Source organism: Melozone crissalis, unplaced genomic scaffold, assembly GCF_028551555.1.
Source record: "Melozone crissalis strain CALT ecotype California unplaced genomic scaffold, PUWL_Pcris_2 ptg000018l_1, whole genome shotgun sequence".
NCBI classification, from domain to species: Eukaryota; Metazoa; Chordata; class Aves; order Passeriformes; family Passerellidae; genus Melozone; species Melozone crissalis.
In genome coordinates this window covers 10,773,727-10,790,340 of record NW_026535796.1, presented here as the reverse complement: position 1 = coordinate 10,790,340, position 16,614 = coordinate 10,773,727, and the positions used below count along the sequence as shown (strand labels likewise).

The window sequence follows — 16,614 nt, the reverse complement described above, 5'->3', positions numbered from 1 at the left end:
GAAGCCCTCATCTATATCTACAGACTTTAAGAAAGTTTTTCTTCAGGGCAGAACTTCTTAGCTTGGCAACTACTCTGCTGAGATCAGTGCCGAGGATGTAGACAGCGCTGTCTTGTTTTCCATCTGCCTGTCTGTCTCCATCTGTTGTTCCCTGCCTTAGAATTCAGACGTAAGCTCTTTGTGGGAGGAGACCTCTTTTACTGATGAGCTTGTGCAGCTCTGTATCACAGTGGGTCTCTCATCTGTAAGAGAGGCTCCTCCGTGCTTCTTCAGTTTACAGGTTTAGTATTTGGAAGTATTTTTACGTAAAACCATGATAAAGGAATTCTCCCTCTCCTTCCATAACAGCATCTTAGCCTGCAGAATCACTCTGACTGTGCATGTGCAGTGGATCTGAGCATGTTTTGTTATTTCGGAGATGATGTCATGAGACAGTTGCGTGCAGTGACTAGGAGGCATTAGGAAGCAGCATTTTTGCAGCTTCCATAAAATAGTATTAAACTGGGCAAACTCATGTGCAAACAGTAAGAAAAACCCTCTGGGAAGGGTTGTTAAATGCCTTTGTCACTTAAACGCATTTAAGCATTGTGTTTAAATGAAGGCAGGAGTGAGATTAGCTCCCACTGTGTATCTCCCTCCCCTGCACTGCACAGTAGGAAGCATACAGACTTCTCCTTGTCAAAACCAATCGCCCTCCCATAACCCTCCTGTCACTTCAATGCAGACAAAAAGCAACAAAGCATTAATTAATCACCTTTAAAACGGTAGTGAAGATGTTGGCAGCAGCAAGCGCACTTCTAATAACATTTCAATGCAATTACATTTGAATCAGCGTAGGAAATTGGTTTGTAGAATACTTTTCATATCTGGGATATCTCAGCATATTTCACAGCAATGGTTTTGATATGGATTGAGTGGCAGATGTGTGGGTAAACAGCAGCCATGAGAGCTGTCATACAGCTTCAGATGTGTACCAAGGTGCAATGGGGCATCTCTTTCAGAAAAATGCTGTGTGTTCATTAGTTTGAAGGAGGTTGATCAGCAGGGGTGGGCAGGAGTCATTTGACATCTTCTCTGAAGCAGCCCAGAGGCTCTGTGACTAAGACATGGACTGGTGACCCTCTTTTCTTTCCCCTCTCTAGCTCAGAAACTGAAGTGCTGTTTTCTGCTTTGCCATGGTGTTTCTGCATATCACAGGCACACAGAAGCACAGTGTCCCATGGAGACAAAAAATGCAGCAGGAAAAGCAAGCATGAAAGAGACTTGGACATTGCATAGCTGTATCATCTGCATCTTGTCTGAAATCATTAATCTCTCTAACCCTCCATGTGGTGTATGGGAAATAATGAGTAGATGTGGTTTTACCAGCACAGGAGGCGCAGTTCACCCCTTAGCAGATCCTCACAGAACTATACATCTGTTAAGGAACAATTCTAAAATCCTGCCCCATGGAAGCTGTACAAAACAGGCTCTCCTTATGTTCTGTGATTGAACCTCAGCTTGCACAGAACCAGAAGGAAGAGGGCTGTGTCTCCAGGCTGTTGGGGGAACTCCCAAATCATGTCTTCATCTCCACAGGAGGTGACAGTGTGTCAGGAATACTCCACTTTGCTCTTAAGAGAGCAGGGGTTAGAGGACTGCCTAATGCAGGGGACTGTGATGAAGGGGAGTTACTGTGGCAGGCTGGTGCCACGGCTGGGAGCTGTGCCAATCTGCCTGGGCTGCTGGATGTGTGTGCTGGGGGCATTGGTGCTGCTTAGACAGATATGTGAGTGCCAGCTGCACCTCTGGTTGCAGTGTTGATGCAGTCTGGGGTTTAGAGGAGGCTGTTTGTTTCCCACACTGTTCCCTCTAGCCGCCTGTCATGCTTTCCTAAGCTGCATTCCATTGTTTCTTTGTTTTCAGGAAAAGCCCCGACTCACTTAAAAAAATGATCTCATATATAGCCAAACTCATGTCTTACTGTTTTCTCAGACACGGAGCTGTTCCATAGCACAAAGGTCTCTGATTCCTTGGTCTCTGAGGCAAACACTTTGAGATTTTGTTGTTTGTCTGTTCCTATCCTTTTCTTTTTGTTTCTTTTTCTCTCTGATTCTAATTATTGTGGAAGTGGAGTGTAATAAGAGCTGGACATCTGTCACCATTCTTCCTGACCATTGTAATTGGTCTGTGATTTCCTCTCATATGAGTTTTCTTCCAGCTCCCTCCTGTCTTTCCCCTGAAAGTTGCACAAATGTGAGCCCATGTGCAGTGAGTATGCATTTTGTTCTGCACCTACAAAGGTGCTGCATAATAATGAATATTAAAAAAATTCCCACATAACAAATAATCCCTGGACATCTAAGAAAAGTTATTTTCTGCTGTGATGATTAAAACAAAACATATTTGGAAGGTTCTGCTGAATGTACGTCATATGAACCTTCTGTTCTGTCTGTTGTTAAGGGTTTCTCTTGGAAAAATCATATTGCCTTCTTCTCCTGTGCTAGTGGGAAAAGATATCATTGTAATGTTGGTGGAATCTGCCTTCCATAGGTGGTCATGGCTACTTTCAGCTTTAATCAGTCCTTCATTGCATAGTGAAATTCTCATGTGTAGAACAGGAAAGAGGGAAGTAAAACAAATTCATGGTATCGTCTTCAGGTGCAGATTAGTAAATTGCATAGAGCCTTTTTCTGCTTGGTCCTTAGAGTTCAGTGATAAATGTGAAGTCAGTCTAGAATGTGTCCTGTATCCAGGAAGGTCATGCCACAGATGCACAAATTATTTTGTTAACTATCTGTTTGAACCTATTTTCTTCTTTCTTCCTCTCTCTTTTCCCCCAAAACAAAACTAGAAATGCAATTCAAGTATAAAGAATCAGCTATTATGCACATACAAAAAGGAGCAGTTGGATTACAGAGGGAAGGACTTGGAAGGGAAAAGCTTGAATTTCCAAAACAGTTACCTGTGAAGCTTTGCACTTAGCATTTGCCTGGGACTTGCTCCTGACTGATGAATTATGTCTGGAATTACAGTGCCATTTCCAGTGGGATGGGTATTTATTCCAGTAGGATGAGCAGCTCTTTATGCAGCATAAAGTTTCTGTTGTATGCATATGTCCATCTCTGAAATTTTGAATTTACTTGAATAAGCCTTGAATAAGGATGACTTGTAGAGTTACCTTTTCTATTTTACAGCACTAATTCCTTGTTTTCTTTTCCTTTACAGCTAGAACATATTCAGAAACACATATGGTATATGTAAGTAACTTTTTAAAAATTTTTTTGCATACGTTCATTGTTGATTCTGGTATTCTAGTGTTCTGTGAAGAAACCACTGGAAGAGTGAGACTGGAGTTTGAAAGCAGGTTTCACATATGTGAGAAAAAGAGGCAGAGAACAGAAAAACATCTTATTTTTTATTTTTCTACCCTTTGCTACTCATATAATTGCATTTATATGTACCAACCCAGGAACGTTTTTTGTACAATGGCTAACAACTGTTTAAAATAAGACATTCAGTCCAGCAACTTGCTGTGTTAAAGAGATACCTGCAGGTGATCAGCAAAAAAATACCCAACTAGCAACCATATTTAGTTTGCTATTCAAGTGCTACAGACAATCCCTTGTAATACCTTCTTGACAAGAAAGCTTTCATTTGTTCCTTCTTGGCATCTTGGCTTTTCTCTGAAGTAGAAACAAAAATGATGATATTGATAAGTAAGCACCTGTGACCAAGAGCTTCTCTGTCTCATAATCCCACTCCTTTTTCATAGCAAGCTATGAGGCTGTTTCTGACCTTGTAACCTGTTGATGTGAGAGTACTTCTGTGACTTGATTAAAAACAGCAGTCCTGACAGTGAAACAGGAGGTCTGTGAGAAAAGTACATACTTGTCTGGTGGTTTGGGTGTAAGGAAGATTGATGGCTTTTAAAAGTGACCTTGCTCTTTGTGTAGCCTTAGTAGTATTTCAAGAAGCCTAAGTAAATAAACTTTTTCTACTATGATATCCTAATCAAATTAAGGAGAATATTTCACATAATAAACAAGGAAATTATGCTTGGATACATTTCCCAGGTGGGTGATAAGGAAAGTCCTACCTTCATAATCCTGTCATTACTCTTGAGAAGTACTCGAGGATGATGTGAACTGATATATAAGCCTGTCACCATGAAAAAAAAAAAAACACTTTTTCTTTATTTGTTTTGTTTTCTCTAATTCTATTTTATGGGCCATGTTCACCTCTAGATTTATATGACTTCAGTAGGACCTGAGGGGGTTTTGTTGAATAGTTAAGAAAAAAATTGGAACTACAAAAACCTTAGTTTACCTGAAATAGTGGCAGCACTCTGCCCATGGCTTTTCCATGTTCTCTTCAGTTACCAGACATGTCACCTTTTTAAACCAAAGAAGTACTGGAGGTTTCCTACACATACTTTTTTTATTTTTTTTAAACTCTCATGGGTAAATATAGAACAAATGGAGTGGGGAAATCTCTAATTGTAATCTCTAAAATCCCTCCTTTAAGGTCTTGCTAGCAGTTGCAGAAGTAAATGGTGTTTACATCAGATTGCACAGATAATTCCCTCTCTTTCTTCATGGAGTGAAATCAGCTGACACTCTCCAGGCTTTTATCGGAACTGGAAATTAAAGGAAAAGTCATTGATCATGTGTATTGTTATTTTTATCCTCCTCAAGATTTTTGCCTGGAACTTTTCACTTGTTGAAGGACTGTTGTCCCAGGCTCACATATGCAGTTGTGCAGGTGTGCATTACGTTAGTCTATATTTAGAATTTGAAAATTTTTTTCCTTTGGAGACATAAACATTTGAACACTTGCATGTACTTCTCAATGAAGGTCAGACTCTTTGATAATTGACTCAGTAAACAGCATCTGAGGCTGTTTTCAGAAGTAGAAAGTGGATTTTGCAAAAGCAAGTCTCCTCTGGACTCCCGGGGTAGTCAGTGCAGAAAGGCTCTTCCAGATGTCTCTTCAGATTGCCTAAAAAGAAGTTTCTGCTCAAAATAGCTTTTTTAATGAGTCTCTTTCTCATTTTCTCTGTACTGGCCATGGGTTGACCTCAGGAGGTTAACATCCTGTGGCTAATTTTAGTCAGTGAATAACCTTGCCGTCTCCAAAACTCAACTGCTTTCATCTGGTAATGTTTCACAACCTCTTTGCATTTATTTTGCCTGAAAATACTCATGCTGACAGAGAAGGGACTGTAGTGTTCTATCCTATGGCTGTTTTGCTCACCCCTTAAATTTTTTTCTTTATTTTATCTACTATTCTATGTAAAATCTTCATCCTTTGTCCTCTATAGGTTACTGACCTGAAAGTTGTACTCAGAACATTGAAGCGGTTTCACTTGATTCTTCAAATAAATGTTGAGGCTACTATAAAACTGAAGAAAAGATTTAATTGCAGATTTAGGCAGGCAGAGAAACAGGTCTTGAAAGTTGAAATCATGATTCACAAGGCTAAAAAAGGAAGAAAGAAACCTAAGTGAAACCTTTCCTCAGCAACCTCCAGTCCTTGCTCTCCCACCCAAATTAATTCAGTGAGGTTTTTCAAGCCTTTTTAATTGAAATAATTTATTTTTACCTCAAATGCAGGTTATCATAAACCAGAAAATAAACAGCAGTTATTTTCACATTTTTTAATAAAGTAAGAGGGTAAATAAAATTACCTATTATGGTAAATACCACCACTCCTGTAATGTTGAGTATATTGCCTTAATTGTGAAGGTACCAGCTTGCTAAATCAAGAAAAAGAATAAAGGTACTGGTTCTGCTTTGCTTTGCACTGATGCAAATGGGCATCTCGGTGAAATTCATGAGAGAATTTCATGGAGAGACTGAAAAAGTCCACCTTGATCAGGAATCACAGCCATTGTATCCACCAATCCTCACAAAAGAGGGTGGGTTCTAAAGCAGCAATTACATTCATGTGGGCCTTTAAAAAAATATATGTGATTTGCAGTAGTCACTGTGTGACATTGTTTGATGTCTGTGTGGGCTGCAATGCAACAAATTTGTCACTCTGCTAGACTGAGAATGGAACAGGCATTGCAGTCATGCCAATCACAGCCCAGACCCGGTGATTTTCGTTTCCTGAAGCTCTGAATTGCGCTGCCAAATGACAAGACGCCTCTTTGCAGATTCTACTTGTACCTGATGAGGCGGTGTGAAAATTCCTGACTGTGTCTGAGGCTGACCAGGTGCAGGGCGTAAGGAAATGCCACCCTGGAGTGCAGGGAGGATGGCAAGCTGTGCTCTCTAGAAACGGCTCCTGTGCTGACTGATACTAAAGAAAATTGTATATTCTATTCAGACAAGGGCAGCTAGTGGGAAACCCAGGTTTCCTGGAAATTTTCAAAGACAATAATTCTTTTTAATCTCTTTTAATTACCTTAAGGACATCTGCTTGTAACACGAATGATTAATTAAGTCAATACTTTTCAGAAGTGAACTGTAGATCATTAAAAAGCAAAAACACTCAGCTGCTGTTCAAAGGTCTATCCTGCAAGAATTTATCTTAATGACAAGCTCATAACTGGATTTAATAGTGCAAGGTTATGAACTGATCATTGCTTATTACCTTCTGAGAGCTAGATCTTAATTTTAAGAGGTAGGAGTAGTAACCTCTTGGAAGGAATAAGATGTTTCTTTAGTTGAACAAGGATTTTTGAGTTTAGCCCTTAGATTCAGGACCATGGTAGCATTGCAGAGTCTCACTTCTGCAAGACTCAAAGGAGCCATCAGAAGCTGTGTTTTAGTGGTTTAACACACAAGAACAAATCCCAAGTAGCAGCAGATTTTATGTCCTCCGTGTTTACTTGCAGTCCCCTAAATTGAGTAAAACTGAAAGGGTATGTGTTAGTGCTCCTCGTAAGAGAGGTGGGACCCTGACCCATGTTGTCATGACCCATGTAATGAATACCAGAGTCTGACTCCATGACATCCAGGTAGGGCTGAGCACATTCTCACTGCTTCAGAAGAAGATAAAATGAACATTTCTGAGGAGACTTTTTGCAAGTGATGTCCCACAAACAGAACAGATGCCTCACAACTGCATTTCTTGCTTAAAAATGAATTGCAAGTAGCACTCAGCAATCTCCTGTGGTGGTCCCAGCATGTGACTGTCCTATTCTGGATACATTGACTTAGAATTGCTTTCTTACCTTGGAGGATATAACCTGCATTGGCTCTTTTTAAAGTGTATGGTCTCTCTTTTTGGTACACTGGCTGAGACCTTGGGCTCATGTATATGAACTTATCAGAGCTGATTTCTAACTTACACAAGAAAAACTAAGGACATTTGGATTGGAGCTCCTTTTTCTGTGTAGATACTTGGATAGCTTACATTGAGTCAGAACATTTTAAACTGTGTGAGCAAATTCACAAGTTGTGGCCACCTTATTTTTTCCAGCATCAAAAAGAAGGATCTCTTCTAGTCCAAACACAGCCCCTACAAACAGCAAATGGTGACAGTTGAAATATTCCTGATTGCTGTTGTCCATGCTGGGAGCTTGGACACAGCAGTCACACATTTGAACCACATAAAGGAAGGGGAGGACCCCACTCACAGAGCAGGGAAACTTCAACATTGCATGAAGCAGCTATTGAGAAATAGCAGAGGTTCAGAGTAGACAATTTCTCCAAACAAAACACAGACACCTCCACCAAACCCACCTCTTTGAGTGGATAGAGTTTACATTAATTGCTCACTGCCTTCCAAAATAAAATCAAAGGATATTCAGGATGTCTGCAATACATATCATTAGTCAGTTAGATATACCCTGACACCTTGACCTGTTTCTTGCAGTCATGGCCTTTAATTGCAATGAATAATCAATATTTTCTGAGCCTAGTGAATGGGGTGAGATAATTGTGCAGAAAGCCTGTGTTAACTACATTTGAAAGAGTAATATGTTCTACTGCTAATGGTGTGTTCTGAGGTCTGCCACTGACCTCGGGCATTGTACTTGAGCCAAAATTTTCAAATTTGCATGTCTTAAGAGAAGCAGAGATTGTCATGTTTGGGTGTGTAATTAAGCAGCATAGTTTTCCCCCAAAGCCCTTTAAAGTGTGTCAAGTGGGAGCCTGAGCATGAGGTCTCTTAATCACATTGGAAGTGTTAACGAAAGAAACTGCTGCAGTGCCGGTCATAATCAGAATTGGTGAAAAAGAGTGATGGTTTGTTCAGAGCTCCTTCTTTGAAAGGGAATCATTCAGCTTGTACTTTTCAGCCTGATAGTCTGAGGTCTGGCCAGCTGATGAGACAAAATCTCTGAAAACATGTAGTGTTTTATAAATGTTTGGCATTAGGATGCTGAACAGCTGCTTCTATTACAAGGGCATTGGTAAGTGAAGTTCCTGTTGCCTCGCTGGCTGAACACAGACATTTCTCATTAAAGACCCAAATCCACAACCTGCTGGTCAGTCTTAGCCTTCGTGACAGTTTCTTATGAGAATAATATCTGTCTGGTTGGAAGCTCTGGTCTCTCAGTGGGAATTTAGCAAGCTGTTTCCATCTGTTGCTGCAGGCTGTGTTTCAGAGTATGGGTTCATTTGTGACTCATGTTTCTTTTCTCTCCTTTCCCTCCCCCTTTCTCTCTCTCATCTTCTTTCCTCTGCAGAGGGGGTAAGAATGAGCCAGAACCAGAGCAACCAATCCCTCGAAAGGTGCAGATTCGTTCTCTGCCTTCCTTGGAGGATATTGATCCAGACGTGTTAGATAGCATGCACTCGTTAGGCTGCTTCCGTGACCGAAATAAACTCTTACAGGACTTGTTGTCGGAAGAGTAAGCACTTGCTCAGTCTTCATATCAGTTGGGTGTCCAGGGGCTGGGATGCTTATGAACCTGGGGAGAGGCAGAGAGCACTTTTAACTGATGTCTCTCTCTCTGAGTGACTGGTAAGAACTTCTCACCCTCTGGCAGTTCATTTGCTGGTGAGGTGATGGGAGCGAGCACTGAGCCTTTCTTGCTCCACGGGTCAGAAGCTCACAGCCTGACCAGCAATGCAGCCACTGTGCTATTTCTTCCCTAGCTGCCAAGCCAGGTCACTTCATGAGAACATGGGCTGCACAGTCCACATGGGGAGGTATCATTGCTGATGTTTGTGTTGGATATGCTTTTGTTTCCAAATTTTTATTTATTTCAAACCTATGCCTGAGTCCTGAGGTGTTAAGAGGGACAGGTGGTAGAAAGAGCACTTAGAGGCTCAGGAGACCTGTGTGGCTGCCACTCTTGGTTTGGACTTCCTGGGGACACATAACCTTGACTGTCTGTGCCTCTGTTCTGGGTTGTGGAATATGGGAATCTTATTTCCTTTCCTTTCCTCACTAGCTGCTTGTTGGAGACAGCAAGGGTCTGAAAAGCTTTCTGGGTTGTGTATCTAGCTGTCATGTACATGTTATGACCACTTCCAGCTCATTTAGAGTCACTGTGACTGTTTATTTGATGAGAAAGTTTTATGTACATGTTGACCTTTTTTTTCTTCTCAAATGTAAAAGGGTTTTTTTCTTCCTTTTTTCAGAGAAAACCAAGAAAAAATGATTTATTTTCTTCTGCTTGACCGGAAGGAGAGGTATCCTAGTCATGAAGATGAGGATCTTCCCCCTAGAAATGAAATAGGTACTGCAGATATGACCTTAGTCACCATAAACCTGTCTGAACTAGTTCCTCTTCACTTTTTTCTTTTTTAGATTCTTATTTTATTTTAATTTAAACCCAAACCCTAGCATCGCTGTTACCTTCCCACTGAAATGGTGTACTCAGCACTGGTGAGAATCCTCAGCCTGGGGCAGGCAGGTCTGTTCTGTAGTTAAACTAGAAGGCTTCATCTTTCAAGACATGCCTGTCTCACAGAACAGAAACATCCAAGTAGGTCTTGAATGAGATCTTAAAAAATGAGCTGTGAACGCACAGGCTGACTCTATGCAGGCAGATGAAATTTAGCAATATAATCTAGTGGCAGAATTTTCTAATTACAAGTCTCAGTGTGGTGTTGCAGAAGGCTGCTCACGGACTTCAGTTAGTAAGAAACTGTATAGCTGCATCCCTCTGCAGTTATATATGTGCACATTCTCTTCTCTTTAAGTGAATACATGCACTGCTGAAAGTATGAATCATATAACTTAGCTGTTTTATAGTACATAAATCAAACTCCCATGTTTTTAGACTTAGAAAGATTTTAAAAGCTTAATTCACAATAAGATTACATACCTTACAAAGCTCTTGTGATACCACTTTATTCCTATTTATTCATTGGTTTTTTAGGATGCTGCTCATCACCACTAATCCAGACAACAGGAAAACTGCTTTCCAAGGAGCTAACTATATAAGGGAGTCTTGATGTGCAGACAAGTTTAATAAAGGATTAGTCACTTCTAGCAATTATCTGAAACAGAATTTTGCATAGAAGTGTGGAGATTTTCAGGTATTGTACTCGAGCACTTTGAAGACTAGAAGCAAAGTGCCCTTTATTTTCACTGGAAGGCCTGGAATCTCATGAGCTTTCAGGGCAGTGCTATATTGCACAGCATTTGCTAATGCTTCATTAAATTATTAACCTATCCAAGTTCCAGGCTCCAGGCCCTATAATTTTGCAGGGAAATCTCTTCTACAGGAGAAGAGATGAAAGTTCTTAGTTAACACAGCAATTTTAAACTCCTACCTGGATGGAGCTACAGAGAGCATGTTAGCAGTGATCCTGATGAAGATGGGTAGCTGTGCCAGCTGCAGGTCCTGTGGTCAAAAGCCCCTTGTTCAGTGCAGTTTGTCATCTAGCACTCTGCTAATCAGCTTTTGACTCAAACAGATTATCCTGCCATGTAAGGACAGCATCATCTTGTTTTAGAAATGCTTTTGTCACAAGAAGAGAAACAAGGTGACTCTAGAATCTTCAGACCTAGCATGTAAGTGAATATGTAGCTATGCCCTAAATGCGTTACATACCTCTTCTACATGCCAGAGTATTTTCATGGTTTGAACTGAAATATTATGGTCCACTCTTGTATTTTTTTGTGCAGGGAGTGAAAATGTTTCCTAACAGGGAAACACTGACTGTATCTATGTGCCTCACTCACACATTTGAGCATTATTCTTTGAGTGTTTGTATTTCCTCTTCCACAGGGGGTTTCCACATCCTCTGTTCCCAGCGGTATCTCTGAGAACATGGGGCAAGGTTTAATTAGGAGCAGTCATGTGTCTGATGAATATCTCATCATTAGCCATTAGCAATGGCCTTGCACAAACAAAGAAAAGCAGAGAACAGGTAACAGTTTAATAATAGCAGTTTGAAGGAACCATGTTCATGAGAGTTGTGTATTGTGTGAGCTCTTGCCAAAAAAAATAAAAAGCATCTGAGAGTATTTTGCTTTTTCATCTTTGTTGGCATATTAAGTCTCAGAAAGAATGGATACAGGTAAAAATATGGCAAGCTACAGATTGCCCTTTCTTCTGGTGTCCCTTTGTCTGTTTCAGCTGTATGGAGTTTCTTCCAAGAGCCAAGGAAGGGCCACTTCCAACATTTTTCACATGCAGCTCCATTTTCTTTACGTTAAAACATGGGAATGAGAAACTTCTCAGTAAAAAGAATGAATGTCAACTAATGTCTCCATGAGAAAAAGGATTTTATGGGGTGAAGTTTCTTAATAAACCAGAGAACAAAAGTTTGGGTCAGAATACATACAGAAGATAGAGATGCCTCATCCAAACTCAGAAGGTGAACCTTTATTTCCCACCTTCTGTGAGAAGGCAGATTTATAATTGGATCATTACCTATATGATTCTATCTTCGTATGTAAAAATCCTTAGGAATGGCTTTGTTTTTCTGATATGAAGTAAAAGGAAAAGGCATCCACAGTATTGTCTCTGTCACTGGGCTATGGCCTGATTTTTTTTTTTCACCATGTCCAGAGAGTTAAAGAAGAGAAGGGCAAATACTGAAGATTTTCCTATTTTTAGTTCTTGGGCTTATGCAAAATCTTCTACAGCTTTTGTATGACACCACTTAAGTAATTTTGGCAGGATGGGTGTGTATATAAATAATTCTTTAGTATCTTTAGCCTTGACAGTGGTGGTGCCCTGTCATTTCTTAATCAGACCTTTCTAAAAAGTATGTACAATACTTGCTACTCTTGGCCATGTGTACTGTAGGATTGTAGCCAATTTTAAATAGGCAGCAAATATCTTTATTAGAAGCTCAACCACATTAATACAAGCTTTGGATGTATTTTCCATCCAACTTTTGTGAATTGTTGTTCCTGAATTTATAGATGCATTTCACCACCCGCTCTTTTTGCTTATTGTCTGTCTTTGATAACTTAAAATATAGATTAGAAATCAATTTCTTCCAGCATCTTAAGCAGAAAGGGCTGATACAAAAGAATCATTTAGCTTGTTAGCAATATCCTTTTCCTCCTCAGTTTTCTGTTGATTCCCTCATGGCCCCTCCAGCTAATGTCCTTCTCTCAGGTTTTCTCTTTCTGATGGCTGTACAAAAGACTGTCGTTCAAGTTTTTAGCTAATTCCTCTTCAAATTTCTTCTTTGCTGTGTTTTAAAGTCCAGCTTTCAAGAAAATGGCATGTCACTTTTGTAAATGTCATTTGGCTGAGTTTCCATTCCTGTTTTGAACATTCGTGGATCAAATTGACTTTTAAAATATCTGTTCATAAAGTATTTTTCTTGGCTTTTTCTCTTTATTGTTTATGTTCTCTTGTTTGAGCTTATTCATCACCATTCTTTTGACATTTGATGCTTTCTTCATCTTCCTTCTTCCTTTCTTTTAAACTGCTCTATTTTACTTTCCTTTTATATGTCTGGTATCCTGCTACAAAACTTGTATCCATTTTGTGTTATATATACACTGAACATCCTTGTTATGTGTGTTACTATGGTGTAGATACACTCCTGAACCACCAGTTGTTCTGTAGCATGAATTCTTTCTCATATTTTGAACTTGCTTGAAGAAGTGGGAGTTTGAAATATCTAAACCTTGTCCCAACTTACTTTTGACCACTTACACATATGCAGCTGGAGTCACACAGTATGAATGCTTTATTTGGTTTATCTACCTTTGTTTTTCTGTCAGCTTTATGCACTCTGGTTTTTTCTTATCTGGAGGTCATTGCCTATACCATTTTCTACTATCTTTTTATTGCTGGATAGAGTTTGAAATGGAGTGAGATGCAACTACACTTTTTTATCTAATTAATTTTTAAGTGGAATATTACTACTTCTAACACAAAGAATACTTGGGTTATACTGTAATGGGGTCAGTTGTTATCACTAATCCATTTGCATTGAACCATCTTAGCTTATGCTCATTGTTTCAAGGATAAGCTCTGCCTCAAAGAGATCTTGTTCTAAAAAACATGATGTTAGAAAGAGAGAAGGAATGAGTACGTAGTGGGTGTGAGGGCAGGATAGTAAAGAGCAGGCAGTACAGGTAGAATTGTCAAGTGTGGTATTTCTGGTTTTGCAGGAATTCTGGCAGAAGAGGAAGCCTTAAGGACTGGGCACTGTGAGCTCCTTTGTAACAGCAGGGGTGAAGGATGCCTTCTTTCACAAGTGGTCCCCACTAAAATTAAAAACGTGTCTATAAATAGAGGCAGGGAACTGAAATAGCCCAAGCAAAGGAAAGAAGATCCTTCTGTATTTTTTTCTGCCTTTCTCCTTTATACTGTTTTGATGCTATGTGTGGTGTTAGCTATAAAATGTCTCAGCTGGTCTGTATTTGGTTCCCTGCTTCACCATGAAGAGGTGGATGATTTGGCAAGTCACCTTCTGCAATGCATTTTGGTATCTAAAGACTCTTCTCAGAACAGTTTAAGTACTCCTCAGGACCTCAGTAAATGTTTGTCAACATCTTTAGGAATGAATTGCCTTTAAATATCTCTTATATATCTTTACATATCTTTTATATATCTTTAAATATCTCTTATACCTCAGTTTTCACTTTGCAAAGCTAAAGTAGCACTTTGATGCCTCATAGAATTGTTACACACTAAAATGTGTATAGCATTTCATTTACTGTAGTAGTAAAAGCTGTATGGTGTGGCTCTCATTTAAAGATTTGTCTCAGGTAGACAAGCCTGTTTAATTTGTAATGCTTCTGAAGGAGGAAAAATATAAATCAGCAGGAAGAACCTGAAATCTAATCTTAAAGATGCAAAAAAAAGGGTATTCTTTCAGAGCAGAATGCAATTCTGAATGTACTCCTGTCCCTGTGTCACATTTAATCTGGCTGGCAGGGATGTGGAAGGCAAGCTCTAGCAACCTGGGTACCTGCACAGGATCCCTGGACGGCTCATGCTCTGCCTAGCAGCTTGTGCTATAGCCCGTGCTGTCACCTTGTATCATCCTGTTATTACTGTTACCAGCTTTGTAAGCTAATTTCTGCAAGCTGTGGTATAGCTGTACCTCTATTTTGCAGTGCTCACAACACCTTAAGGGCAGTGGCAGGGCTCCTTCTCTCTGCAGGTGGATTGCAAGTCACATCTTAATGCTTGCAAATTTGGAACAAGGGAGAAACTACAAATGTCCACCTCCATCATGAAGAGATGTGTCTTTGTGGGGGAGGTGTGAGAGTGAAACTGTGGAGAGAGCATTTTACCCACGTGTGTGAGGTAAGTCCCAGCAGAATTGAGCTGACAGCGCTTTGTTTCCGGGCAGATCCCCCCAGGAAGCGCGTGGACTCCCCAATGCTGAACAGGCACGGGAAGCGGCGGCCCGAGAGGAAATCCATGGAGGTTCTCAGTGTGACAGATGGTGGATCCCCAGTTCCTGCTCGCAGAGCCATTGAAATGGCACAGCATGGACAGAGGTGGGTCTGTGCTTCGCCCAGGAGCCCTGCCTGCCTGGGTCTGCTCCCCCCCTTTGTGTTACACATACAAAGGAGCTGTGGGGCTTTCCTGTTTGCTCCAGCACTCATTTCACCTTCCAGTCACATCTGCAATGTGATCTGGCAGCCAGCAGTGCTTGTGCAGAAGTCCTGCCAGGGACTTAAGGGTTCTGTTTGCTTGCAGTTATTCCTCAGGAAGCCACCATGTCCTCTGGGCAAGACCCATCTCACCCCTTTTTAATTATTGAGGGTATGGGCATGCATTCTAAGCTTTCAATACAGGCTGGCTGGGCAATGGGAACACATGAGGGCTTTGGGAGGTCTCAGACACATGTGTCCTGTCAAACAGGATAAATTACCTTCTGCTTGTTCTTCTCTGTCTCCAGAGCCTACAACAGGAATCTAGGTGACTATCTGGGTTTAGGTTCCTAGCTTTTGGGCACCTGAAGTTCAATGAACACCATGCTCCATGTCATCAAAACAACTTGAATCTGAAAAGCCCTGTCGAGGCATCTTGTAGATGCCTCCAAAATGTGCTGTCAGAGCCAGAATGCATCTGAAATGGCACATAAATCACCACATGCTTGTAAAGTGATGGAATATGTATAATTGTCCTCTTTTCTATCAAAGAAAATGTCAGTCTTGTGGAGAAACAGCAGAGGAAAATGGTGTCTCCTCAAGGCAAGTTCTGGGAGAGTAAGTGAACTGTGGAAATTCACTTATGTGAACCATGGAAGTTGCTTCCTCAGTCCCTATGACTAGCCCAAGGGAAGCACATGCATTTGGTTTCACACTTGCATTAATCAATCAGTATAAAGAACACTTCCCATATATGAATGATGATGATGATGCTGTAACTTCTGTTTCAGTTTTTACATAATTTTTTATTTGTTCAGCTCTTAAGATCTGTTAAAAAAAAAAAAGCCTGCTGTGCCCAGAAGCTCCCTTTGCTGACTGAGAACTGGGAGAAGAACATGAAATAATTTCACAGATATTCCAGAGGCCCCTAGAATTGCTGGAAACTTTTCCTGGCAATTGTTACAGTTCTATCTGCAGTGAAGAAAGAATGGTGATTTCCAGAATCTGCTAGGACTTATTTCAGACTGGATATGTGACCTTGAGACTGCCATAAAGACTTCTTGACATATTGTAGGTTGGAAACCTGTCTCAAATATGTGATTTGGTGCGAGGTGTGGGTGAAATAATTGTTCAGGACAGGGTGTGCTCGGTGTTCCTAACAGGCCTCAAAGGAGTAAGGATGAGCACAGCACTGACTCCTCGTTCCACCTGCAGTGTTTACTCTGCTGCTGGGTGATGGGGGGGACATGAGGCCTCCAGAGCCAGGCAGAGGCAAATCACTTCTCCCCACCCCAAAGCTCCTTCACAGGGAGTGTCCAACTGAATGGAACAATCATGAGGTGTCAAATTGACCACAGCATTTTCTGAGAGCTGAAACCTTTTCTTTCATATCTGAACTTTGAATTTGGGTTCAGAAGCCTGAAGAGGCAAAGCTGTGTCTTGCTATCCAAAGTATTTCTTTTGCTTTTAAATGTCTCACTCAGTTCTGCACATGAGGAAGCAGTTGAAGTCAAAAGGTCTGGGATAAGTTCAGAGCAGAGATATATCCAGGCTACATATCAGTAAAGAAGGGCTTTGGCTTAAGGAGGAAGCAAAACCTGCAGGCACAAAAGAGATATGGGGCAATGCATACCACAGGTCAGGAATGGACATAAAAGTGTGATTAAGGGTGGAGAAAGGGGTGTAATAACACCATGATTGATA

At 40.7% G+C, this 16,614-nt stretch overlaps 1 protein-coding gene across 10 annotated transcripts in view; it reads left to right on the top strand.

Moving 5' to 3' along the window:
* The window catches only part of BRSK2 (BR serine/threonine kinase 2), a 306,978-nt gene that overhangs the window by 242,587 nt on the left and 47,777 nt on the right, over positions 1 to 16,614 (top strand). For all 10 annotated transcript variants that reach the window (XM_054276320.1, XM_054276318.1, XM_054276321.1 and 7 more), the window contains exons 9-12: positions 3,208 to 3,239; positions 8,621 to 8,785; positions 9,522 to 9,619; positions 14,664 to 14,814. In XM_054276320.1, coding sequence (XP_054132295.1) covers positions 3,208 to 3,239; positions 8,621 to 8,785; positions 9,522 to 9,619; positions 14,664 to 14,814 — 446 coding nt within the window. The remainder of the gene's footprint in view (positions 1 to 3,207; positions 3,240 to 8,620; positions 8,786 to 9,521; positions 9,620 to 14,663; positions 14,815 to 16,614) is intronic.